This window comes from Marmota flaviventris, chromosome 4 (assembly GCF_047511675.1).
Source record: "Marmota flaviventris isolate mMarFla1 chromosome 4, mMarFla1.hap1, whole genome shotgun sequence".
Lineage (NCBI taxonomy): Eukaryota > Metazoa > Chordata > Mammalia > Rodentia > Sciuridae > Marmota > Marmota flaviventris.
This window is the reverse complement of record NC_092501.1, coordinates 164,411,003-164,438,585: the sequence shown is the minus strand read 5'-3', so window position 1 is coordinate 164,438,585 and position 27,583 is coordinate 164,411,003. Positions and strand designations below refer to the sequence as shown.

General features: G+C 54.5%; 1 protein-coding gene across 1 annotated transcript; it reads left to right on the top strand.

The window, feature by feature from the left end:
* Nucleotides 1-33: 33 nt before the first annotated feature.
* Nucleotides 34-26,885, top strand: Irs2 (insulin receptor substrate 2). The gene is made up of 2 exons (XM_027938851.2): nucleotides 34-4,541; nucleotides 24,527-26,885. Exons 1-2 carry the CDS (start codon nucleotides 533-535, stop codon nucleotides 24,529-24,531), a joined length of 4,014 nt encoding a protein of 1,337 aa, XP_027794652.2. The 5' UTR covers nucleotides 34-532; the 3' UTR covers nucleotides 24,532-26,885.
* The last annotated feature ends 698 nt before the right edge of the window (nucleotides 26,886-27,583 follow it).

Below are 27,583 nucleotides of genomic sequence, written 5' to 3'. Positions count from 1 at the left end.
ACATGTTGTTTTGCTCTTCTTAGTTCAGTCACTCGGTGCGCGATGTGTTACTCACTGTGCGGCGGGGACCGCGACAAGCTCGGGTCGCGGTTGGCAGCAGCAATAGCAGCCCCGGCGGCGGCGCGGACCCCGAGTGCCCGGGCGCACCCCGGCTTCCTGGAGCGCGGCGCGGCGACTGCAAAGGTGCGGCCGCGCGCGCCTTAGGCTCGGCCCCGCGACTCGGGGACCCCGACTCTCGGCCCAGCCAGCGAGTCCCCAGGCGCCGCCCGAGAGCCCAGGAGGCAGCGGCCGCGGGCAGCCGGGCCGGGGGGCGGCCACCGCCCGCACCAGGCATCCTCCGGAGCCTCGGAGGGCGCTGCGCCACCGGAACGTGAGGGCCTCCACGGACCTTCCCCTCTCCTGGGTCGGTGGGACGCGTGTTCCGGCGGGCGGCGGGGCGAACGGGTGGCAGGGAGCCGCCCCCGCCCGCGCCCCTCCGCCCTCATCCAGACCCTCCACGCCGGGCTGGGCTGCGCGGCCTGAAGAGCCGGCGATGGCGAGTCCGCCACTGCATGGATCCCCCGGGCCGGCGGGCGGCGACGGCCCCAACCTCAACAACAACAACAACAACAACAACCACAGCGTGCGCAAGTGCGGCTACCTGCGCAAGCAGAAGCACGGCCACAAGCGTTTCTTCGTGCTGCGCGGGCCCGGCGCAGCTGGCGACGAGGCGACAGCGACTGCGGGCGGGGGGTCGGCGCCGCAGCCTCCGCGGCTCGAGTACTACGAGAGCGAGAAGAAGTGGCGGAGCAAGGCAGGCGCCCCGAAGCGAGTGATCGCGCTCGACTGCTGCCTGAACATCAACAAGCGCGCGGACGCCAAGCACAAGTTCCTGATCGCCCTCTATACCAAGGACGAGTATTTTGCTGTGGCGGCCGAGAACGAGCAGGAGCAGGAGGGCTGGTACCGCGCGCTCACGGACCTGGTCAGCGAGGGCCGCGCGAGCGCCGGCGACCCGGCCCCCGCCGCCTCGGCCCCCGCGGCGTCCTGCAGCGCCTCCCTGCCGGGCGCCCTGGGCGGCTCGGCCGGCGCCGCGGCCGATGACAGCTACGGGCTCGTGGCGCCCGCCACGAGCGCCTACCGCGAGGTGTGGCAGGTGAACCTGAAGCCCAAGGGCCTGGGCCAGAGCAAGAACCTGACGGGCGTGTACCGCCTGTGCCTGTCGGCGCGCACCATAGGCTTCGTGAAGCTCAATTGCGAGCAGCCGTCGGTGACGCTGCAGCTCATGAACATCCGCCGCTGCGGCCATTCGGACAGCTTCTTCTTTATAGAGGTTGGCCGCTCGGCGGTCACGGGCCCCGGAGAGCTGTGGATGCAGGCCGACGACTCGGTGGTGGCGCAGAATATCCACGAGACCATTCTGGAGGCCATGAAGGCGCTCAAGGAGCTCTTCGAGTTCCGGCCGCGCAGCAAGAGCCAGTCGTCGGGGTCGTCCGCCACGCACCCTATCAGCGTCCCCGGCGCGCGCCGCCACCATCACCTGGTCAACTTACCCCCTAGTCAGACAGGCCTGGTGCGCCGCTCGCGCACCGACAGCCTGGCCGCCACTCCGCCGGCCACCAAGTGTAGCTCGTGCCGGGTTCGCACTGCCAGTGAGGGCGATGGCGGCGCTGCAGCCGGGACTGTGGCGGCGGCCGGCAGGCCCGTGTCAGTAGCCGGAAGCCCCCTGAGCCCTGGGCCCGTGCGCGCGCCCCTGAGCCGCTCGCACACCCTGAGTGGTGGCTGTGGTGGCCGCGGCAGCAAAGTGACGCTGGCGCCGGCAGGGGGCGCCCTGCAACACAGCCGCTCCATGTCCATGCCCGTGGCGCACTCGCCCCCTGCTGCCACCAGTCCTGGCAGCCTGTCGTCCAGCAGCGGGCACGGCTCAGGCTCCTACCCGCTGCCTCCGGGCCCGCACCCGCACCTGCCTCATCCTTTGCACCATCCCCCAGGTCAGCGGCCCTCCAGCGGCAGTGCCTCTGCCTCAGGCTCTCCCAGTGACCCTGGCTTCATGTCTCTGGACGAATACGGCTCTAGCCCTGGTGACCTGAGAGCCTTCTGCAGCCACAGGAGCAACACACCGGAGTCCATCGCGGAGACACCTCCGGCCAGGGATGGCAGCGGGGGCGAGTTGTATGGGTACATGACTATGGACAGGCCTCTGAGCCACTGTGGCCGACCGTATCGCAGAGTCTCAGGTGATGGGGTCCAGGACTTGGACAGAGGACTGAGAAAGAGGACTTACTCCTTGACCACACCTGCCCGGCAGCGGCCAGTGCCCCAGCCCTCCTCTGCCTCTCTGGATGAGTACACCCTGATGCGGGCCACCTTCTCTGGAAGCTCAGGCCGCCTCTGCCCATCTTTCCCTACATCCTCTCCCAAAGTGGCCTACCACCCCTATCCAGAGGACTATGGGGACATAGAGATTGGATCCCATAGGAGTTCCAGCAGCAATCTGGGGGCTGATGATGGCTACATGCCCATGACTCCTGGTGCAGCTCTCATGGGCAGTGGCAGCGGCAGCTGCAAGAGCGATGACTACATGCCCATGAGCCCCACCAGCGTGTCTGCCCCAAAGCAAATCCTGCAGCCAAGAGCTGCGCCTGCAGCAGACTTGCCCCCCAGCGGAGCAGCAGCACCTCAGCCCGCCCCTGTGGCCAACAGGACCTTCCCAGTGAGCGGGAGCGGCTACAAGGCCAGCTCCCCAGCGGAAAGCTCACCCGAGGATAGCGGGTACATGCGCATGTGGTGTGGCTCCAAGCTGTCCATGGAGAATGCCGACCCAAAGCTGCTTCCCAACGGGGACTACCTCAACATGTCCCCCAGCGAAGCGGGCACCGCGGGCACGCCTCCCGATTTCTTCTCAGCAGCCTTGCATGGCAGTGGGGAGGTGCTCAAAGGGGTCCCTGGCTACTGCTACAGTTCCTTGCCCCGCTCCTACAAGGCCCCTTATGCCTGCAGCGGGGACAGTGACCAGTATGTGCTCATGAGCTCCCCTGTGGGACGGATCCTGGAAGAGGAGAGGCTGGAGCCCCAGGCCACCCCAGTGACTTCCCAGTCAGCCAGCACCTTTGGGGTTGGCGGGAGTGGCCACCCCCAGCCTCCTCATCCAGCAGTGCCTTCACCCATGAGGCCAAGTGGCAGCAATTTCCTGAGCCAGCGCTGCCGGGCGGTGCGGCCCACACGCCTGTCCCTGGAGGGGCTGCAAACCCTGCCCAGTATGCACGAGTACCCCCTGCCGCCAGAGCCCAAGAGCCCGGGAGAATACATCAACATTGACTTTGGCGAGGCGGGTGCCCGCCTCTCACCACCTGCGCCTCCACTGCTGGCATCTGCAGCCTCCTCCTCCTCGCTGCTGTCCGCCAGTAGCCCAGCTTCATCCCTGGGCTCGGGCACCCCGGGCACCAGCAGCGACAGCCGGCAGCGCTCCCCGCTGTCCGATTACATGAACCTGGACTTCAGCTCTCCCAAGTCCCCCAAGCCGGGCACCCGCAGCGCGGACCCAGTGGGCTCCCTGGATGCCCTGCTCTCGCCTGAGGCTGCTTCCCCATACCCGCCACTGCCTCCGCGTCCTTCTGCCTCTCCCACCTCCCTGCAGCAGCCGCCCCCTGCACAGCCTCCTCCAGGGGAGCCCTACCATCTGCCTCCAGCATTGGGCACTGCCACCTCCCAGGGCCCCAGTGCTGCCTCCTCTACATCCTCCGAGACCGGGGACAATGGTGACTACACCGAGATGGCCTTTGGTGTGGCTGCCACCCCGGCTCAACCCATCGCGGCCCACCCAAAACCGGAAGGTGCCCGAGTGACCAGCCCCACATCGGGCTTGAAGAGGCTGAGTCTCATGGACCAGCTGTCAGGGGTGGAAGCCTTCCTGCAGGCCAGTCAGCCCCCCGACCCTCACCGAGGCGCCAAGGTCATCCGCGCAGACCCACAGGGGGGCCGCCGCCGCCACAGCTCCGAGACCTTCTCCTCAACCACTACGGTCACCCCGGTGTCCCCGTCCTTCGCCCATAACCCCAAGCGCCACAGCTCAGCCTCTGTGGAAAACGTCTCTCTCAGGAAAAGTGGCGAGGGCAGTGGTGGGGGCGTCCTCGGTGGGGGCCTTGGAGCAGGTGAGGAGCCACCCACGTCCCCAGGACAGTCGCAGCCATCACTCCCCGTGCCTCCAACCCCGCAGGTGCGGCCGTGGGCCCCGGGCCAGCCTGGGGGCTTGGTGGGCTGTCCTGGGGCCAGTGGTTCTCCTATGCGAAGAGAGACCTCCGCGGGTTTCCAGAACGGCCTCAACTACATCGCCATTGATGTGAGAGATGATCCGGGGCTGTCCCCCCAGATGCAGCATCCGCAGCCAGGAGACAAGAGCTGGGGCCGGACCCGTAGCCTCGGGGGTCTCCTCAGTGCCGTGGGGGGCAGTGGCACCAGCGGGGTGTGTGGGGGCCCGGGCCCTGGTGCCCTGCCTTCGGCCAACACCTACGCCAGCATCGACTTCTTGTCCCGTCACTTGAAGGAGGCCACCATTGTGAAAGGTGAGGCCCTTTAACCTTGACCTGGGGTGGAGGGCGGAGCAGTGGTGCATCTCTGGGCTTTGCTCTTCTTCCCTGTGGGCCCCTTGATCTGAATGCCAGCTACTGGCTCAGACTCCCGGCTCTTGGCTGCCTGGTGCCCTCCTTCTCCAAAGAGCTTGTCAAGTTCTGTGGACCTTTGGGATGAGGGCGACGCCTTCCTGTGGGAGGGAGACTTTAGCCTCAGGCCGTCCCGTTTCCTGTGCCCCCGGCCTTCTCTTGGCATGAGGACGTACTCCACTTCTCAGTCCAGCAGTGCCCACATCTAAATCTAGTGGGGGCCTCTGGGCGGGGCCTGAAGGCACCCGCCTTCCATCCCGTGCCTGTAGCTGGGCCCCAGATGAATCTCACTGAGGCAGAGGCGTCTTTGCAAAGTGGGCATCGCGTGTGGTGGCTGCCAGAGGGAATGGTTGCGCCATCTCAAGCTCATACCTAAACTCTCAGAGCCTGAGGCGTGTTGCTCCAGAGGGGTCAAATGGCAGCAGGGTTCTCACCTGAGCGAGTTTCTGATCAGCCAGCCCTGGTGGCCGTCTCTGATGAGTCCCCACCCTGCTGCACTGCAGCTGCACTAGGCTCCCCGGGAGGTTTGTGCCACTCAGACCAGGAGGGGAAAGCGGGGCTGGGTGGAGTCCAGGGACCCGCGGTACCCTGGTGGTGCCCAGGCAGCGGTGGACAAAACAAGTGAAGGCAGGAGCAGCTTTTCAAGAACAACTGGACGAGAGGTGCCATTCCCTTCCTTGTGGTCCCAGAGGCTGACCTTCCCAGACTCCAGATGGTGGGTGAGGAGGACTCAGAGGGGCTTGGATGTTCAATTCGTGTTTCAAATTTGTAGCGGTTTTTTTCTGTGGGGTTGCTGCAGGATAGACTCTAGGAACCACCAGACACATACTTTGTAGCCTCTCCTGTGATTGGGAGGCTGGTAGATGCTGGCCTAAGGTCCATACTCTGCAAGGGCTCTGAAGGGCTGCGGAGGTGGCCTGGGATTCCGTATGCCTTTTGTTCTTAAGTAAACAGACCAGTTTAATGCTGTCTGAATCCAGTCTGTGTTTATGGTATGCTTGGGACTGTTGGTTCATGCAATTTAAAGTTATAGCTGTAGGGTGAATACCCTGTTATTCTAGTGCAGTAGAGGAAAGGCTATTTCCTTTTTTATTAAAACTGTACGATAGAAGATGAAAAGTCATGGCGAATTGTCAGGAGTGTGGTGCTTCAGCATCTAATTAAATCACTTGGAAGCTGTCAGAATGCATCTCATAAATGGAGACTCTCAGCTGAAGGTCACTTTGCTGGAGTCACACGTTAAACGCTACAAAATTGCCAGTGTGACGGGGTTGAAGGCTTAGTTGCCTTCTAAGACATAGACCGTGTAAACACAGCGGCGTGAGTGTAATTGAGTGGGGGAAATGTGCGCGCGCAGGTTTACTTGGTATGCCCACTTGGGTGTGTGCCAACGTGAGCATGAAAGAGCTACCTTGCGCCCAAGTCTGATCCTATCAGAAAACAGCCTGAGAACTGAGCCGCTTTCTTGCTCTTGGTGGAGGATGGGATTGAGGGGCCCTGGAACAGGTCCTCCTCTCCGGCAGCAGGAGTCCTGGGCCGTGGGCAGGGCCTGCAGGCCTGAGAGGACTCAAGGCCTTTCTGATAGTGTCGTTACATTCAGATGCAGGCTTCGTGGGAGGTAGTGCCCCTTGCAGACTATAGAGATGTGAGTTTAATATTTAGAGTCTTGATGCGGCTGGTCTTAAGGTTTCCCAGCAGTATAAAATTCCTTTCAGCTTATAGGATTCATGATCTGAAATCCAAACAGCAGTTTGTGTGTTCCAGGGTTGCTGAGCAGAGAGAGGAGGTCGGTTTGATTTCTGTTTTTCCAAAGTCTGTGGGTATCATGGTATTATGGCAAACCACCTTCTGAGAAGGAAAAGGGCTATTTTAAAGAAAAATAGCTAACTGTAGTTTGTCCATTGTACCCAAACCACATGTTGAAAAAAGACTTGTGTGCCAGATCAGGCTTCTAGATCAGAGCGGGAGGGGCCAGTGAGCCATCTTGGTCAGGTGGCTCCTTCCCTAGGTCTGAGCCAGAAAGGCAGCTCCAGGACCTCATCCACTCTAAGGCCGTTCCCGCTGGCGGGGGTGGTGCTCTACAGTGCCCTGTGAGACGGGGTGTATAGAAGCCAGGCTTGCAGACAGTTTCTCTGAGGAGGAGTAGGAAAGGTACTTCCTGGCTGCGGGCTGCTCTTCCCTGGCTCTTGGAAGCAGCTGTGTGGACATGCCCAGCACTCAGGTGAAGACCTCCGAAGTTACTTGAGGCCGGGTTAATGGGGGGTTCCTTGGACACTGCTGCAGTATTTGCATAAGTGGCAATAGACTTCAAGTTCTAACAACGTTTGATAGTTGTTTACAGCGGGACTGGGAATCCGGGAGGGGTTTCAGCACAAGAGCCGATTCAGAAGCTAATGCATCTTAAGTGTAGATATATTCGTGGTCCAGGGCAAACGCTCTGAGGCTTCTTATTTAGTGGCCAGGGAATGTTGCTTCTGTGTTTTGTATGTTGAGTATGTATAGAAAAATCCAACCAATCTGTTAGTTTTGTTGTTTGGGAACTGGAAACATACCATTTAATTTACTGTTGTTTAGAAATGCTTTTAAAAATTAACTTTATATATTTTTGCATTAGTTTTCCTCCCTGGAGGGATACTCATTCTAAAATTGGCTTCTGTGTATGTATAAAACAGATAAGAGTTACCACGGGAAACATCTGTATTTAAGTTGTTTGATGAAAGGGACTATCCATTCATTTCTTAGAAGAAAAAGAAACAGAAAAATCACGATTTATGTCTGAAAGTAATTGCCTTGGAAGTCTGGAGGCCAACAATGAGCCTATTTTTGGAAGCTGGTGGGACTCCTTGCCACCCCAGGCCCCGGTCCCAGCTGGGTGAGGGCTGGTAAGGTACCGTGCAGGCTGGGCTCCACTTGGAGGAAGAGGGAGTGAGGTGCTAATGAAAACACACACAGGCTTTCGTGAATGAAAGTCACATGACCTGTTCCATTTCCTTTATTGAAAGAGAAACCTTTATAAAAATAGTGCTTCGCAGAAGGAAGCACCGTGCGTGGAATCAGGAAGCCAGGTTTCTGGTTGCTGCTTGTCGTGAGTCACTGTGTGAGTCTGGGCAGCCACCTAATCCCTGCTTCTCACTTTCTGTCTGTGAAATGGGTGGTTCCCCCCCTTTCCTTGCTGTGTCCCAGAGCTGCTCCGACAGAAATGAGACCCGAAACAGCAATGTGTTTTCAGCACTTTGGAAGGAAAGTGGTAATAAATCCAGAAATTCTGATGGTAGTTGGAGCTTTGAAACCGTGGGTGTATGCAGGAAAGACACTTTAGTAAATGGGTACCCTGAGTTCAAACAACACGCCCCCAGGCCTGCTGATGCAGGCAGGATGGCTGGAGCGCTGCTTGCCTTCTGCTTGGTTGGTTCCCCTCTTCGTTTAGGATTCTTCAAGGGCTGGGATGTAGCTCAGTGGTACAGCAAGGGCTTTGCAGGCAGGGCTGGCGCTCCATCCCAAGCAGCAAACAAACAGGCAGAAAGATTTGTTCTATAGAAAAGTACCCAAAGTTGAAGAGTCATGTTTTAAATGAAAGGGTACAATAATGGTCAAGGAAATGGCATCCGATTGCTGGCCTATGTGAACAGACCTTTGAATTCCCTTTGGGGATTTGTTCATATATTAAGAAATATTGACAAAATGAGGATATCTAAAAGAGATACCTTTTTAAAAAAAAAAAAAAATTAGCTGTTAATACAGGCAACACAAGGACACAAGAACCCCTAAGCTTTCAGCTGTTAGTTCATTGTTGGGTCCAAGAGCTCGCTCAGTTGATTTAATCCTGGTGGTCACTCTCGCAGCTGTACTTTGTAGCGGTCTGGTTGTCTGTTAGAGTAAGAAAATGTTTGAGTCTTTTGTGTACCCCCTGCCCGCCCCCTCCAAGAGGAGTTTTACTAGCTTATTTTCTTTAGCAGTGTCTGTATTAAAATGAAGGTCTTTTTCTGAAGAGAACTTGCAGAAGTTCTGGTGCCAGTGTGGGCATAATGGGTTTTCTGTAGGATTCCCACTAATGCACTTTCTTTAGAAGTCCAGTTCCAGGAGCTGGGTAACTTTTGGTATCAGATTTGGCAAGTGGAAAGGTTTTCTGTTTTGTTTTGTTTGGGGGATAGCACAGAATCAAGTGTTCCCGTTTCACCTTAGAAACTTAAGGGAAAATGTAACTTTACCCTTTTATCTGCGTTGCCAAGTAGAGTGGTGAAAACAGACCAGGGACGCAGGTCCAGGCCTGGTCCGAGCCTTTGCTCCCTCAGGGGACTGTGGTGGTAGACTCTCTGCCATGGCTCTGTGTGGACAGGAGCAAAACGTAGGTTTCTATACAAGATGGGCAGCACCCTCTAATGTTGGCGCGTCAGTAAACAAAACAAAGTTTTCTGACTCTGCAGAATCGTCTTTTAGAACGTGTTGTTTATCAGGTCATGGGTTTTGAGAACAATGTTACGCACATCTAAACAGGATACTCTGTTAATTTTATTTCATTTGAACGTGATCTTCAAGACTGCGGTTCTTGGAACCAGTTAGAGGAGATAAATTATTGGCAGGCTTCCATGGTGTATTTTTGGGGGGCGGAGGGGGGAGAGAACTGGTGAAGCCCTCTTTCAAGGCAGAGGAAGTGCTGGGCGCTGAGATTGCTACTGAGTAGCCAGTGTCTTTCAAGATTCCCATACTGAAATTCTATGCATAGGAGAAAGTTTGAATAAAGAGAACTGGGGAGTATCTAGTTTGCTCCCTCGGTGCAAATAATGCTGACGTAGAATTGGGTTAAAACTCACAGGCTGCATGCTTGCAAATGATAAAACGGTCAATTTAGCAGCTCTGATTTCTTTTTTGTTGGACTAAGAAAATATTAAGTTTGCATAAAATCATGTTTACTTGTCCAAAATGAATGGGTAAATGTGTTTTTAAGCTTTCTTCTGTTTTCTTATGCCATATGTATGTGCTGTTTATTCACATGAACAATATTTATAAAATGTTCTTGCTTATTGCGCTTTTACTAAAATTTGGAGTATTTGGCCAAATTCTCAGATCCACAGCATACTTTAAAATTAACAATCCCATGCATTGTGCCATACTGGCTTTTTAATATTTAAAGAGTATCAGTATTTATTCTCCAGAAATAAATATTTGGGGCATTACATGAGAGTGTGTGTGCACACATGCAGTTTCATAATATCGAATCTTGGTGCGAGAAGCATGAATTTTTTTTTTCATAATTGAAACTCAAATACTGATGATCTTTTTTCGGATCATGTTAAATTTTATATGGGAATGTAAGCATGATCATGGACCTACTATTACTTTAGTTTTCATAGGGAATCCATACAAACAGTTGAGTGAATTATTATGGTGTAGTATCAAGTTTTTTTTTTCCAAGGCATAAAAGTAGATATAATGATAAAGTGTGACCTGTGATTTTGTTAACTTAAAATCGTGTGTTTAGGTGAAGAAGGACCATGTGCTTCTAAAGTGTTAGCACACGGCATTCGTGTTCATGAAGGTGATGAGTTCCTTTCTCTGCATTCTGTGGACATCAAGCCCTCTTTTGCCAGCAAAGTATAAACAGAGCTAACAGTCTCAAAATGTGGCAGACAGTTAGTTATTTTCAAAGAATGCCATTTAAGTTGGCTGTGATGAGACTGAACCACTGTTCTGATAAGTATTGGAAGATAATTGATTGCAGGGGGCAAAAGGAAATTTTGCACCGATTTGGGTGGAATCGGACAGGTATTTTTTTACTCTCATAATACACCTTCATGAAGGGCTCCAGAGACCTTATGACAGGCAGCAAGGCAGTTCTATCCGCTTTGGGAGGAATAAAGACCCTGCAGCTCAGAGAGGCCAAGCAAGCTGCCCAGGGTCACTGCAGGGAGGAGTGGCTGGGTCAGCCTCCTGCTGCCCTCCCCTCCCAGGCTCTGTGCTCTGAGTGGGATTGTGCCCTGGAGAGGGCAGCTGTGAGGCCAGCGCCCTGATTTGCGTTTCACGTGGGGGCTAGTTGCCCACTTTCCTTCTCATGGGGACAGTGGAGTAAGAAGGCTGGTAGGAAGGCCTCTATTTTCTTTAGACCAGTTTTACACCTGCCATTGAAGAGCTTAGGTTTTGTGCCAGTGAAGCTGAGAGTTGACAGTGCACTTGTTGGTGGGTCCCAGTTCTGGGATCCAGCCTTCCTGGACCTTGCTTCGGTACTAGGGGAAACTCCTGTCCTGCGGCGGTTTTGAGATAAGTTTTAGTGAAGCGAGTTGGCTGTTGTATTTGGAAAAACACCGTCCTCCCAGAAATCAACTCCGTGCGCTGGCATCAGGGAGAATCCAAGGGCAGTGTGAGGGTGACCAGTCAGGAGCCACGGACATAATGTCACTTATTTTAAGGTTGTGGAAACAGGAGCCATGCGAGGTGCCTCTGGCGTCTGATTCAAGGTCGTGGATTTAGTTAGCGTAGAGCTGTTTGTAAACAGCAGAAGCAGGAGTGGGAGAGGGGGGGTGGCGGGCTTCCTTGGTTCCCTGGGTGCTGATGACTTGCCTGCTCCCGTTGGACCGACTTAGGATGTGAGGAGGTGACACCGGCTATCGAAGTGCTTCGCACAGAGACAGAAAGGGCAGGGCAGCCAGGAAGGGGGGTCGGGGCCTGAGGGAGGGCCACCGGGCGGGCTGTGTTGTCTTTCTTATTTTTTTTTTTTTAATTCTAAGGAAAGAAATCATAGGACTTTTAGATGAAGAGAAATGGTTTTCCTACAAACTCAATTTGATAGAAGCTGCTGTTTCTCTAGTGATGGGACTGCAGTGCTCTTTTCAAAAAAGTTCTTAAGCCAACACCCACCCATTCACAGGCTGCACGGCCCCGTGCTCTAGGCTCAGCGCCTTGCGGTCGCCGTCGGTCCCTTTGGCTTCCTAGCAGATGGCAGCCCAGGGCCATGCGCCCTCCACCACTGTGAGCCACCCAGCGCGACCGCCCAGAGGGAGCCCCTCACGGTGGGAGGCTGCCCCAGTTCCAACAAAACCAGGATGACAGGGTGAGGGAGCCTCTGTCCAGGTCAGGAGGACAAGTTCAGAGTCCCCTGTCTGTGGTAGTAGGTTTATTGACACTTGCCAAGTTGCTTTTACAAAGGAAGGGAAGAGAGGTTCTGCTGTCCTGTGGAGGGAGTCTTCCTTCCTCCGCGGGCTCAGGGGTCTTTCCTGAGCAAGGTGCGACTCCCCCACTGAGCTTCCGTGTGCCCTGGAGGACCCGGGAACTGAGCACTCTCGGCCGTGAGGCCACTGAAGGCAGGCACTGGCTGGTCCCCACGTATGAGCTCCCAGGTATGTGGGAGCCACCAGTGGACCCCACCCCCTGGGCTAAGCCCCCCTGCCACAGCCCCCACCCCCAGCAGTTCTGTGACTTCACAAGTCCCTAAGCATGGATAAACGGGGAAGTTGGGGAGCAGGGAGACAAGTCTTGGAAATAGGCCAAGATGTCCTTACTAAATTTAAAAACTATGCAGATAGTACTTGGAAACTCTGAGCAATAAGCAGGATTAACCACGGCGTGGATTAGAGGGTTGAGCAGCTTGCTTTTGTGTGAAGAGGTCAGAAATGGAGGCACTAGGACCCTGGTGTCCTGCGGACACTGCCAAGTTCCTGAGCTTTCCAAACAATAGGCAGAAATTCCTGGAAGAGGAGAATCCTGAGCATGTTTTTGAGTTGCTTCCGTTCTTTTTTGACATGATAGAAGGCTTTCAGCTTTTACTGTCCTTCCTCATCAGAGTAACCTAAAATAACATGTGACACGTGCAGCTGAGGCAGAGAGTCCCCTGAGCCCCCTGCACCTTCTAGCTGGAGACGCCCAGCGAGGTTGGGGAACTCAGCCCCCCTGTCTGGGGACAGCCAGCCCGTATTCAGCTCAGGTCAGAGAGAGCACCTTAGCAAATGCCTTCTTTGCAAAACTGCGGAATCTTTCTTTTAGAGTATTGTGAGAGCAGGAGTTTAAACTTATTTTAACAACAGTCAGTTTCAGAAAACGAATTGAGCTGGTTAAAAAAAAGAAAGTTAAAACTTTAATCGTGATTAAATTTAATCGTGATTAATTTGTGCATTACAGCACAAATGCTGCTGCATTGGCGAGCACTCTCAGGCCTCATTTTTGACAGGCTTTTGAGAGTGAGAACTTCCTCTGGAAGGCTGGCGGCTTCTGCGTGATGGCATCCCGGCCTGTAGGGTCATCTTGGAATCTTCCAGATGCCCTCGAGCTCACTCGCCCTGTTCGATCTTCAGTTATTTTCAGTGTAATCGTCGACCGTGCTGGGTCATCACGGGGCCTTTAGTCACAAATGAAGTAGCCGCTGCTTTAAGTCTCCTTTCCCGGCCAGGGCACCCACAGGGTTCCCAGAGTGAGGTCACTACAAGCACGTGTCTCTCAGATCCTGACCTCGCCTGGTCCAGCTGACGGGATGGGGATTTGTGGGGTGCTTGGCTGCTCACGAAAGTGGGCGTGCAGGGGCGCCGTGACCGTCTGTGTGTCGGGAGTCTGCTGCACCAGCACAGGTCTGCCTGCTCTGGAGAGAAGAGGAGCACAAGGTCTCTGCCCTCTGGGCCCCAGGGTCCACTAGGACAGCCACCACCCGGAGCTGCTTTTGGGGCACCTGCTCTGATCCTGATCCGTCGGTAGGTGCCCACCCTGCGGGGCGCTCGGCAGGAGACCACGGATGAGCTGGCCCTGCTGGAAAACGCTGCTGCAGTGCCCGTCCTGGCCCTCCGTCCCCAGCACCGCAGACGAGGCGTTCCTCAGCGCCATTCTCCTCCGGGAGGCCCTGGTTGACGGTGCTGCCGCCCTGCTTCCTGGGTGCTGGCTCGCCCGGCTCCTGCGGCCCAGAGCCTTAACCCGGGGCTTCTCGGAGTCCCGCCTGCCCGGGTGCCGGCTTCCAGAGGCTGCTCCTCCCGAGTCTGCCCTGCGCTCTGTGGGGCCAGGAACGCCCCCGGCAGCTCTCTGCTCCTGCTCCCCTCCCCCGCGTGTCCACGTGGGCCCTGTGGGTTACCGTGAACATTCAGATGGTCGTGGGCTGTCCTTGAGAATCGCCCCGGTTCAGCCCCTTCCCTGATGGTTTCCTGGAGAGCCTCACAGACAGCGACACAGAGGCCTCTCGCCGTCTGTCCGTCCCTTCACGGCCCCGACTCTGCAGGCAAGCCCCCTCCTCCTGTGCAGGCCGCTCCCCAGCTCCAGCCCTGCCCCCCTGGACGCCTCCTGCTCTGAAGTGAGCCCCTTCCTCACAGCTGGGCCTCACACAGAGGGACGTCGGGTGGCTGGGCCCTGCTCGGGCTGACGGGGGTGTGCTCCCGCGAGTTACCTGTCACACTAACCTCTGGCCGCCCTTCAGGATTCTCCCCATAACAAAACCAGGAAACCAAGCCGTGGCAGCTGCACCCTGAGGCTGCCGGGTGCTGCACAGTGGCCGGAGAGGCGGAAGGCCCCTCGGTGTTCCGATCTGACCAGTTGTTCAGTGTGAGCATTCTCTTGACTCCAGAGGTGACGGCTGTTACATGTGGACCACGCGAAATGTATTTCATCCATTTGAATAATACGAAGAAAGAGGCTGACAAGAAATGGGTGTTTTCAAGCTAAGACGAAAGTCCTCAGTGGACTGTCTTCCTCCAAAACCTAGGAACAAACCAAGTTGAGGTGTGTTCAGGACAGGACGTGGTGTAGGTGGTACAAAAGCTTTGGAGTATACGGCAGGAAAGGAGCATGGCAGGAAGGTGGCTTCTGAGCCTAGTGACCCAGAGGTGGCAAAGAGCAAGTCCAGTGATTCCCAGGGAGAAGGTACACAGTGAACGGGGGCAGCAGTGCAAAGGCCCTGGGGCAGGATATTGCCTGGTGTGTCCCAGCGTCAGAGCTACTGGCAACAACTCAGGAGAGAAGAGTAGGTGAGAGTGAGAACGTCAAGGAAGAGCACGATGCTGGTGGCTGGCCCTCCCTAGACTGACCTTCTGGTGGCCTTCTGGTAGCCTTGGGTGGCCTTTGTACTCAGTGAGCTATATGTGCATATCTGAGTTTCTTTATCAGAAACTTGTGATATTTGGAAAGACTTAAAAGTCTTCTAGTGGCACAGAGACCCTGAAATGTCACTGAGGTCAGGGACACCAGTGGGAAACTTTTGCAACCTAAACAACAGAATAAAGGCACAAGTGTTGAACAGCGGGTGCCTTGTCATAGAAGCCTGCATTCATTCGCACAGCACCTCACAGCGCCTTGTAGTCCGCAGAGCACTGGAAAGCCCCCTGGAGGGTTCTCAGCAGGGCGCCCACCTTGGGGGTCGTGGGGATCCCGTGTGGCAGGGTCCTCTCTGGCTGTGGAGTCTGTGCTGGCCGGCCCTTAGCTGCTGCTGTGTACCTTCTAGAGAAGACGGCGCTTTGCTAGAATAAGAAGTGCTCTCCCTGTGCCCGTGCACAGGCCGCCTGCCTGCTCCTCACGCCTTAGAGGCTGGGCACCAGGCACCTGCCGCTGTACCCAGAGCCTCCTCTGCGCAGGCCCATGAGAAAGATCACTTGAGTGCATCATCTAATCCAGAAGCTCAAATGATAGAAAGCAGGACGTTGAGAGATGACTTATAATTCCATGTTTCACGGAGACTCGGACTCAGCAGGAACGTGCCTGGGGAGTCAGTTTAGAGCCAAGGTGTGAGTGGCTCAGGAGAGCACCATGATGCCCTTCAGTTGCTGTGTGCAGGACGCACACTGAACAAGTGGCCCCGGCCAGCAGAACGTGGCTGTCACAGCCTGCATACGTTGAGAGCTCATAGTGTTTAGATCTTCCTTTAGAATTAAGGCTCAGTGTGACAGCTGTTCTGAAATATATTTTTTTAAAAGGTATTCCTATGTCTTAGGAAAGCATGCATTTGGATGACATAGGAAAGAAGACCTCTGTTGGTAGTCTCTCCTTCCAGGTAGAGATCATGAAATGCCTCTCACTCTCCAAGGAAAGTGCAGGCAGGGGCAGTGGTTTGTGGTGACTTGGTGGAGACTGGGCAGTAGCTCTGGAGCATCCCACGGGGTGCGACGGACCCCCGGGGGCGGGGATCACTGAGGTGAGCTGAGTGTGCCTGCCCCTGTTTGTCACTCTGAGAGGTGTTTGCGAGGTCCCTCTCCTTAGGTCTGCTCCCATCTGCCTTAAAGGACTCCTGCCCAGCCCCGCTTGGAGAAACCAGTGTGCGGCCGTGGGGACACCACCCACCGTTCACGTGCTCAGTGAGAGACGCCGTGTCTCTGCCCTTACTGGGAGGCTCCTCTTTCCAAGCCTAAGCCTGGGATCACCTCCCTGTGGTTGGTCTTATTCTCTTGTGATGCTTTTCTCCTGCTGAAGAGGGCTGGGCAGGAGGCAGGACTGCCATCGGTCACGTCTGCCCACGTCCCCGTTGTCCCAGCGTGCTGTCTGAACAGGAGCCAGGCCGCACAGTCCCCAGCCACCTTCCAGCTTGCCTGCTCATCCAGTGTCCCCAGGAGCCTTTGGGAAACACATGGCCAGCTGTCTGACCCGGCACCTGGGTCCCCAGTGTGGAAGGTGCTCCCAGCCCAGCATCTGAAAATGTGCAGGCCCAGACTGAAGAAGCCGTCCTTCATGGGAGCTCCCGCTGGGCTGCAGGTCTTGGGTCGTCCTAGAGATGGGAGGCATTTGGCTCCAGGGTGTGTGCGGTGGCCTGCGGGGGCCTGGGCACTCCCTGTTGGAGGCCACCGGCTGGTGAAGTAGCAGGAGAGCCAGCCTGGCAGAGTGGGACGTCCACAGATGGGGCTGGGGACATGGGGAAGAGGAAGGGCAGGCGCTGGTGTCCCCTGTGTCCCTACCCCAGGGAGACCTGGCCATCACCTGCTCTGTCTTGTCTTTTTGATGAATGGATTTGTATCATGGCAGGTTAACACTTTCTTCCCTCATTACTGAAATTTCGATGACCAGTGCTTCCTTTGGACGTGACCATCACCTGTGGAGGGGATTTAGGCATCTGCTTGTGTTTTGGTGCACTTTTGTATAAGCCAGAGTGACGGGGAGAGCCGCCCTAGCAGAGCCCAGCCTGTTGGTGGGGCCTGAGTCGGTGCAGCACGTGTTACAGGAGGGTGCTGTGGTCCCTGGGAGAGCTGTCCTCACAGTGGACACGTACAGCCCCTTCCTGGGGTTTGGTCCTGTCCTGATGTGCAGGCAGCCTTGAGCAAAGCCGCTCTGGTGGCTGGTCACCCAGCACTGGGTTCTCCATTCTGCGCGTCCAGCTAAAGCAAGTTGGTTCGTCTGCCCAGCGGCGTGTTTGCTGCGAGAAGTCGTGGTGTTGGTGATGTCGTTCATGGATGCCTTTCAAGGAGGACAGGGCTGGGAGGGCAGGTGTGGGAGGCCCAGCCAGGGAGTCTTTGTGGCTCAGAACTCAACATGCACCCACGCATGCTCCATTGAAGGTGCACGGAGAAGGGCACAGATCCGGCCACAGCGAGTCGTGCCGTGGCGTGTGCTTCCTCAGGTGTGGAAGAGCTGCGTGCACGGGCCTTGTTCACAGCCATGGTAGACTGCAGATATCGGGTCTCATGCTGTGGTTTCCTGGGACCCTGCAGGGGCTTAGAGGAGAGAGAACGGCCCCATTTCACGCGAGGCAGAGACCCAGAGCCAGGAGGCATGAGGTGGCCGGCGAGGTGGCCAGCCTCAGGTCAACTTCTGGCATGGGCACTGGTCCCTCCAGAGCCCCCAAGGAGCAGTGGCCTGTGTTGCCCTGGCTGACTGGAGGCACTTCCGCAACCTGTGCTTGGAGCAGGGGCTCGCGCTAGGTCTAGGCAGGGTCTGGGCTTGGCCCTGGCTGTCCTGTAGCCCTAGAGCCACGGGTGAGGGCATTCAGCAGGCCCTGCTCCCCCAGAGGCTCCGAGCTGCACACGTGAGATGTGGGAGGCATCTTCTTCAGGTACCTGAAGGAAAGACAGGTTCAGCTGAAGTGATATGTAAAGCAGGCCATTTGGAGATGGGTATATTTTGAAGAAATTATACCCATTTCCTTAATTTGACAGGACAAACATAAAATACAGATTTATAACTTTAGATGTAAATGTTTTTACAGTATACATAAAATCCATATTTTTTACATTAGTATCAGTCGTGTGTACAAAAATGGGTTAAATGTTAAATCTGAGAAAAGAATTGCATTGTCATAGTGTGTTTGCAATTTTAATGCAGATTATATCTCCTGTCCCAGATGTCCTTATTAGGGCAGAAGATCAGGGCTTATGTCCACCTTTTCAAATGGCCTGATTTGGCCCGTTTTTGAATGGCAGACCTGGGGGGTGTAACTGAGCATCCTGGGGTGGGGTGCCTTTGGTAAGGATCAGAGCAGACGGTCCCTGTGAGGAACTCGATCCCCAGGGGTCTGGCTTCCCACGTGATTTTGGACTTGCCTCCTCACCCTTGGCAGAGACTGGAGCCGGTGGTTGTTGGTAGCCTGCGTGGCAGGTGAGCCCTGTCCTGTGGGCCTCAGGCTTGGCAGACTCCTTCCCTGAGGGTCAGTTATGGGTGTTTTGGGTTTCATTGCCCAACAGTCTCCGTCACAGCTGCTTAACGTGCTTGAGGTGGGAGGAGGCATGAGATGGGTAATGGGCAGGTCGGCGCACCCTATTGATCTCTGCCTGAGAGTGTCATATTCTCTCTGTCTTCTCTCTTCTCTCTTCCTCTCTCTCTCTCTCTCTCTTTGTCTCTCATTTTTTTAGTGGTGCTGGGGATTGAACCCAGGGCCTTGTGCATGTGAGGCAAGCACTCTACCAACTGAGCTAGATCCCCAGTCCCCTGGAATGTCATTCTCATGTGACATCGAAAGGTTTCCTTTTATTCTGGGTCCTAGCCAGTCCTAAAGTTTTGTTTTCCTTTAGAAAACTGTATTTCTCTTCTCTGCCTACGAAAAATGGCAAACACCACTTGGGGTTTTAATTTCGGTTGAGTCCAACTTAGGGTGATTAAGGACCAATATGCCTCGTGCTAGATGCTGGGACACCAAGGTGAGAAAGGCGTAGCCAGAACTTGGTCCAGTGGGGAGCAGGTCCCTAAAGATACACACACATCATCCCGGGTGACTTATTAAACAGGGTCAAGTGTAGTGTAGTGGTGGATGTCCCTGAGCTAATGAAAGAACAGGGTGTGTGATCTCTCTAGAACCATACATTGGTCTTAAAGTAATAATTAAAGGTCGAGCTACAGAGGTCAAGAATGAGATGGTCATGGCCATGGGGGGGGTGGGGAAGACGGGTGGCTGAGGCAGAGAAAGGACACAGGAGCACACGGAGCTGCCCAAGCCTGCAGGTCCGGCACACAGCATGCGGTCATGGTGAGAAGATTGTGTTAAACAAGTAGATTTTAGCTGCTCTTATCACAGAAATGTAAGTGGGAGATGAGAGGGTTGTTGACGTACTCCGCCACAGTAACCCTTTACTACCTGTGTGTGTCCCAGAGCATCATGTCGTGAATCTCAGATACACACAACAACATCTATTTAAGGAAGAAAAAGGTTCATGGTACAATTAGAATTTTAAGCTCTGGTCCCCCAAGGGGTGGTCACGTCCAGAAACCCAGCCTGTCCTGCCTCCCTGCTGCAAGGTGGGAGTCTTGGGGAAGAGTTGAGCACTTCTCCAGGGACCCGTTGGGACCCCCTGGAAGGCTTCCCTGGTGGCTCTAACCTGGGCCGCTAGCCTTTCATCACTGGTGTCCCTCAGCAGGTCAGGAGCCACTTGGTCTCAAAGGTGTCTGTGCCAGAGGATGTGAGACTGTCTCCCACGTGGTGTGGGGTGCTGCCGCTGCAGGTGGGTGGAAAACTCTTGCCCTAGAAGAACAGCCCACATAATGCACGGCAGCCACAGCCCAGCAAAGAGACACCCAAGCCTGTGGCCGACATCGGCCAGGCCTGGCCCTGCCGGCACTTGTTCCTGTGCCTGGAACGATGGCTGTGGGAGGGGGGTTGAGGGGACGGATGGGACAGCCAGGAGGCCCTGAGGCTCCGTTCGCCGGGTGGCTAAGTTCACTGGCACAAAGGATCAAGCAGAAGTCAAACTCAGTGCGTGAGAAACCCGGCTGGCTCTCCTGCCGGCCGCAGGGCAGGCTCCCCCGTTTTGGGGTTCCCCTGTAACAGGCGTTCAGGACCAGGAGGTCTGCATCATTGCACAGGTGGAGCTGTGGAGTCCTGTCTGGCGCAGGCAGGTTGGTGGACAGTGTCCTCACAGCGCAGGAGCTTATTCATCCACATTTTCCTTCTAAGTGATTTGTTTCCCCAATTTAAAAGGAAGTTAAAGTGACCGTTTTTCTCAGAATCCCTGGCTCGTTATCACACACAGCCGTGCTGTTGTCACACTCACTGGTGTGGCTGGCCTGTTCTGCTTTTAGTAAAATGGGGAGATACTGAATTATCAGGCGTGTTTTTTCTAGGAATTTCTCCTACAACTGAAAACTTTATTTTCCCTCATAATTCTGTATTTAACAGAAAAAGGTCTAAACCGGGGCTGGGTTGGGCCCAAGATGGGTCTGAACGCGCCTGAGGTCTCTCCCTGGGTCGTGTGGCTCGGGGACACAAAATGCAGCTCCAAGAGGTGCCTGGCTTGGTTTGCCAGTCAGCAGGGGAGCAGGGCCCTGGTGGCAGGGGTCGCCTTGACCCAGCAGAGTGGACTGGGCTCTGAACACTGAAGAGTGACCTTGAACTCAGGTCCAAACCCAGGTTCTCATGAGAAGTCAAGTGAAGGCCGTAGTGAGTCAGGGTGCCCAGACGCCGTCTCATCTCCTTCGCTGGGACAAGTTTGCCTCGTTCCCAGCTGACGCATTCTGCATCTGCTGCTCCCCTGGTTTTTCTCCTGTGATTGTGACGGTGGCCCTGAGCTCCCTGGTGCTGACCCGTGTTTTACAAGGACACTTCCTACTTGTTTTACTGGGTCCCAGTGGTGGGCGCGCCCTTCCTCCCTGTCTTGGGGCAGACTGGAGGCCTGACCTTTAACCTTTGCCTTCTGACTGCTCTTCTGAGTGGAAGAGAAAGGGTGAAATCATAGCTGGCCCATGTGACTGCCCCACATAGGAATGCCATTTGTCACAAAGGACCGCAGAGAAAAGACAGGAACAATAGCTGGGATGCCTGGCGTGTCCTGTGGGGCCACTTTCTGTGCCACAGGTACTGGTTACTGCTGTGTCTGGTTTCACCCAGTGACTCCTGAGTGCGCTTCTGTGCAGGGCTCAGAGCCGGGCCTGAGGCATGCAGGGGCCTGGTGTGGCAGATTCTAGCCCTGTGACTATGAGTAAGTGTCCTTTTCTTAGTAGGCACTGACTTTAGGAGCAGGATGCTGTGTGGCCCTCTGTGACCACATGCGCAGCCGTGATTTCGACTCTGCTGGGTTTTGTTTTGCTCCTGGGCCGATGAGTTCAAAGAACGCGTCCCTTCTCAGGGCGCGTGCAGGGCAGTGTGGCCAGGGCCGGAACCGGTGCTTTGCTTCTAGAGGGGCTAGCAGACATAAATAAATAAACTTATGCTGGGATCTCATCCTTAGGAAGCATAAATATTTAAAGACCAAAGATATCATATGAGTAGTGTTAGAAAATATTTTCTTTTCTCCTATTTTGAATGAACCAGACTAATAACTTACTTTAAAAACAAACAAACAAGAAGGGGAGAGTGCACTTGTGTGCTAGGTTCTGATCCACTGGAGTTTCCCGCCTCCCCCCCTGCCCTCCTCCCTGCCGCAGGGGAGTGGCACCAAGGAGTGAGTGGTGGTCAGAAGAGGCAGGCACTGGGCTTCCCTGGGGCCTCCCCCAGGCTGGACTCTGGCTGGTGCCTGGGGCTGCAGAGACCTCCTACACCTGCCGCTCACCTGGGCTCAGTCACACACTCCCCGGGGCCTGCACCCTCCTGGTCACACTGGGTCAAGGTCCTTGCTAGCAAGCACAGGGGACAGGCACATTTTGCTCTTTCGATAATGGAAGGGACAGAGGTGTCTTGGTATGAGTGGAGACGGCCAGTTTCTGCCTCGGTCCTTCTTTCTGTGATCATGGGAAGCTTGCGGTCAGTTTCCCACAGGACTCCTTTCCCCGCGTCCTTCCTGGCATTCGTGTTCTGAGGTCTCCCTGGCAGCTGCGTCCTTCTGCTGTGCCTGGCAGCCGAGCAAGGGTCTCTCTCTCCTCTCTCTCTCTCCTCGCTTCCCCTCGCTTTGCCTCTGCCTTGCCTCGACGGCTGGTCCGCTGGCATTTGTGTGGTGCCCCTGGGCATCGCAGGCCTTCCCTGAGCCAGCAGCCGCCTCCCACAGAGGGGCCGAGGGGGAGAGCCAGCTGGTCTGAGCGGCGAGGTGCTGAGGTCCCCGAGCTAGAGCCTGACGGTCCCCCGGGAGGCCCAGAGGTCTCGGCCGCTCCCCCATAGGAGGTAGCCACAGCAGGAGACAAGTCACATCGACGTGTGTTCGCCCTGGTGCCCCGTGTGGACATGAGTGGGTTTGAGGGACCACACGTCCCGGGCTGGCAGGCCATCTGCAGGCTGAGGGCCAGCCTGGGTCTGGTCTCCCTCCCCTGGCTTTCCTATGCCCTCCCCCAGGGCATCCATGAGACCTGGCCCCAGAGTAGAATTTCAGAAGAAGCTTATTGAAAGCTTATTGGTGACCATAGGCAGGTGGGGAGTGGCTGGGGGGGGGGGGGGGTCCCAGGTGCTGGGACTGAGCCAGGGCCTTGGGCCTGTGAGGCAAGCCCCCTACCACCTGAGCTGCACCCCAGCCTGAGCAATTGAATGAGGGCTGCTTGCTGCTGCTTAGCTCTTGCTTGCATGACACTCGTGCTCAAAGTTGAGGGTCTTGATGACTGTGGCGTTTCAGACCATAAAATTACAGCTTCACTCGATTATAGCTCATCAAGGTCGAATGACTAGAGTTGGCTTTCAGGGACCCAGCATCCCCCAAAACGGTGACAACCACAGTGGCCCCGTGAATCCACCCATGAGAACAAAAAATGATTTTTCCCATAATAATGAATTCACCATGTATACGACTGGACATTCTAAGTTTGCAAAAGTGAAGAATGTACTGAGGTGTTGTCAAGATAGTGGGCTTAGGGCTAACATGAGACATTTAGCATCGTTTAGCTTAAGTGTTAAGGTGAAAATAAAACTTTGATTAGAGACTTTCTGTCGTGGATTACAGGGTCTTTCCTGATCTGGCCGTAGGATTCATCCCCTTCAGGGCCTGAGTGACAAAATGCAAACTCGTTTTAGGGTGAAACTCTAGTCCAAGTGGAGTTTAGCAGAGGGGCTTTGTGAGGGATGCAGGCAGTGCTCCCCGCAGGCTCTGGGGTGGGAGATCACGGTGTGACACAGAGGGCTGGAGCTCTGTCTTCCCTGGGAGGAAATTTGGGGCTGGTTGTCTGTTAAGCTTCTGTCTGCAGAACATGGTTTACCTTTTGATTTTTGAAGGACATAAACTTCATTTAAAAAATAAGGAAAAGCCACCTAGCCTCAATGTCACTCCCAGGGAGGTGTGAAGACGGGGGTGAGACCTGGAGTTGGCGGTGGTGGTCTCAGTCAGCAGCTCTCTTGCTGGGGGCAGTCCTCTGAACTCCAGATGGGGAAGAAGGAATCAGAGTCACAGAAAAGGATCGTGGGGCGTGGGGCGGATGAGGGCCAGGCTCCCCCAGCCTCAGAGGCCCCTGCAGCTCTGCAGGTCGGGCAGGCTCGGCTCCGAGGGAGAGATCTGCCTGCCCTGAGACCCAGCAGCCAGAGCCAGCAGGGTTCCCTCAACCTGGCTGCTGTCCTCGATTCACAGTGCGGGTTTTGGGTTAAACAGCCAAGAAACTAAATTTTTTTTTTTAAAAAAACAAAAAGGCGGCAGGATGTGAGGTGCCAGGGCCGTCCGAGCTGGTGTGCCTGGTGAGGTGAGCTGAGAGGAGAACTGCGCTCGGGGCCCCAGGAAGGGCACCACCCCCCGCCCAGCCCAGCAGGGGCATCAGGCTGGCATCATGCTGGGCATTGTCAGGGCGAGGTCCTCCACCAGGAAGAGCTTTCTGCTGCTCGTACAGTGACAGTTTACTGAGCTCTCCAGGGGGGTGGTCATCGGCTTTTCCCGCTCACAAGGACAGTTAGAGGAGGACAGGTGATCTGGCTCACAGATCCCGAGGTCCAGTCCATAGATGGCTGACCCTCCTGCCCCGGGGCCGAGGTGAGGCAGAACCTCATAGCAAGAGGGGATGGCGGAGACCAGCTCAGGACTTGGCAGCAGTCAGAGAGAGAGAGCTCTGCTGACCAGGCTGGGGTGCAGCTCAGGTGGTAGGGGGCTTGCCTCACAGGCCCAAGGCCCTGGCTCAGTCCCAGCACCTGGGACACCCCCTCCAGCCACTCCCCACCTGCCTGTGGTCACCACCCATTTAATCCCTTGGTGGACTGACTCGCCTGTTAGGTGACCCCTCTCATCATTTCCCCTCGGAACCTTCTTCATTGTCTCACATAGGAGCTTCTGGGGACACCTCACGACTCTGCTATAACTTCACCTTCTCAGCAGCCCTGAGAGGAAGATAGTTCTTCTACTCCCCTGACCTGGGGTGGTTCCCAGGTGCTCAGGGGGAAGCAGACTCTTGCCTCTCCATCTCGCGTGGCTCATTGATGGAGCCACTCACAGAAGTGCACGAGTCTGTCTTAGATTGAAAAGCAAACCTCGCCTCACAGACGGCCGCTCAGGTGCGCCTCAGTGCCGCTCCCAGGTCAGTGGGCCAGCTCAGCTGTCCTGCACGCGGAGTGAGGCCACGTTTGCTTCTCCACGCGCCTCCTTCTGTGGAACCCACGCGGACCATAAGCGCAGGTCGGGGGTCTTTTCGGGAGCCCCGAGACCACCCCGCTCTCGAGTCACTCCTGAGTTCTCTGCTCTCTCTTTCAGAATGAAGCGCCATCCGGCTGCACCGCCCGGAGGTCGACAGCGGAGATCTCAGCGTATTTCCCACCGAGGCTGCATGCGACGTCTGTCGGATCTGGGCGATTCCACGTGGAGACCTCTGAACTGGACAGGAACCAACCAGGCCCGAGCGCCTGCCTCTCTCACTTGTCCCGGCCGGGACATGCGTCATTGTGCAGTGTGTGTTGCATTTTGTTTTATTTTATAACTTAAATTAGCCGAAGAAGTTATTCTGGAGCAAATTGGATGTTTTTATTGGCCTTCTTAAATCGTGGCCGGTGTGTTCATTTCTTCTTACTTTTACTTTGGCAAAGCAGATCTATCCCTCAGCATGCTAGGAGATGCTACAATACCCACCGAAGTGGTAAAATCTGGTATTTACTGGCTTACACTCAACTCTACCACAGTCCTACCTCAGTCCAAGGTAACGCCGGATCACGTGGTCGGGGTGCAGAGGCTTCCTGCACGTCCACCCCAGGGCTCGAGCGTGGCCTTGGCCTCGCCGACCTGCTCGAGTGGACACAGATTCCAGTCCAGGTACCTGCGATGTTTACTGGTGCACGGAGCCCAGAGTGGGACTGACAGTTCTCCATGGAAGTGAAATCTGGGATTGGACTTTGAAGATGGATTCGTAAATAATCATTATTAAGTGTAACTGAAGCAACCTACTTTTGAAAATCATCAGTTGTATTGGGTGGTGGGGTGGGAGGGAGGGGTCCTGGGCGGGTGACTCTCTCTTTTTACCTTTAACAGGCTTGTCTATCCTTCTCTGTGTAGCTGTTCGTGTAGGTACTTCAAGTTGCAAAAGCCTTTTCTCCCCTGCAGGAGCTCAGAGGCCCTGCTGTCCTGAATCCTGAGCTTACGTTCTCTTAACCAAAACCTCGTGTAGGCATGCTGGTGGTTCAGGCTGCTGGGGCCTGCAGGCTTAATGTTTGAAAGGTATCGACTACTGCTCTCACGTTGGCCAACAAGGCTGCCCTGAAGAGAGAGAGAGACTGATAGAGAGAGGCATTGTAGCTAAGCTCCTGTGCTGGAGTGGAAGGAGAAGAAAACCAGTCTCTCACAGTGCACGTCACTTGTCAAATCCTTGACAAGACCACCCTGGTCTCACATTTTCAGTGTTCTGAAAATCTCAGTGTTGTGGCCGTTATCGATCATCACAGACGTCACCCAGCATGGCTAAGCTTGCCAGCAGACTGTGGGCCCCTGGCTGCTCCCTCGACACACTCTGGAGGCTCGGCCTCCCCCAGTGCCTGTGCCCCTGGAGGTCCTGCAGAGGCTACACTCGTTCTTGGAGATGTGAGTTGTTGGTCTGTTTGGGGTTTTTTTTTTGTTGTTGTTTTGTTTCTGTTTGGAGAAAAAATATATATATAAATATAAATATATAGAGATCTATATCACTATAGAATAATGCATTAATCAAATGAGGCTTTCTAGAGGAAGACCAAAAGATTCAATGTCTTAAAAACCTATTTAACGGCAATGCAAACGTCTTCCTGCTTCCGTGCTGAATTCAGAACAGAGGATTGTATTGCAAGACAAAGTTGAATGTAAAGTGATCCCCCTGAGCATTCTCAAGGTCTTTCTTTTCTGAAATCACACGTCACCATGACGCATAGGCCACGCAGTTCTGGTCTGACCGTCAGCTCCCGAGCGTCCTGTACACACATTGGTAAGATGGATAAAAGGCCCTAAAGTTCTCTCTGGTTGGGGACTAGGAGCCCCCAGTGGTTTGCTGAGAGTCCCCCAGCACAGTAGGATGATGGGGACCTGCTGGACACGGTGCGGGAGGAGTCGTGGCACGGACAGGGCGTCCATGTCCCTGCTGCCACTTAGAAGGAGAAGAATACAAAGTTGATGATGTACTAAATTTCCCTCTATCCTGTACATTTCAAAAAGGAAAAAAAAAAAAAAAAAAGGCATATGCAATATTTACATTTTTAATTTAGTTTACAGAATGGAACCAAAATGTGTAAATGTTATGTTTGCTAAAACTTCACAATGTACATTGGGTCTTTGTACATTTTGCCTGACTTACCTTAAATTTAAAATATTTTTTTGCTATATAAACTTTAACAGTTATTAAACAGTGTTTTCTTTGGGTACGTATTGTTTCTGGATATCAAGATGTTAAATATATTTCTCGTGTTGTGTTAGGACGAGAGACTCAACCTACCCTGCTCCGTCTTCCGCTGTACGCTCTGTACAGAGGGTCGACGGGTCGCTGCTGGAGACGAGAGAAAACTGGACTAGAGTAGCGCATTGTATTTAGTCTGTATTGACCATGGATGCCCTCCTTAATAGCCATATGCAATAAAATAAAATACATTATTTATGAAATGAACGACGCTCGGAGGATATTTTTTCCTGCACGGATTCTGAATGTCACAGAAAGCCAATCTGCTCCTGGGGTTTTAGAGTCAATGAATAAATATTAGGCTCCTAAATAGACTTCCTTGGATACTTTCTAATTTTAAAACTTTTATTCTAGAAACCAGAAAATGTTCCTTAAATCACAAAACTTAATGAAAAATTAATGTGCTAAGAAAAAAACCTCTTTATTTACAAGACACAGTTCAGCGGGCTGTGTGCTCTTCTAAACGCTTTATGGATATGAACTCCTTCATAGCCCATAACAGCCTCAGAGGGAGGAGTTGCCATTCCAGGTTTATGGATGAGGAGACTGCAGCACAGAGAGGTTAAGTGACTTTTCTCAGACACACAGCTCATGAGTGGCAGGAGTCAATCCCACCTTCTCTCCTCTGTGCTCTCTCCCTGACGCATAGACACAAGAAGATACACCAGCACATTCCTCCAGAGTGCCAGGCAGTGTGATCCTCAGACCCAGCGGGTGCAGCTCAGCAGGCAGAAAACACAAAAATGATGGCAGCTGACCCTTATCAAACACAGTCCAGCCTCTTGTTAGAAATCACTTTGCCCTAAAATCATGGTCACGTCACGTGTGGGCTTCTCCCTTGAAAACATGAAATCAGAGCATTCTGGAAGGTGGGCAGGATGGGTGCACCCTGGAGTGGGGGAGCT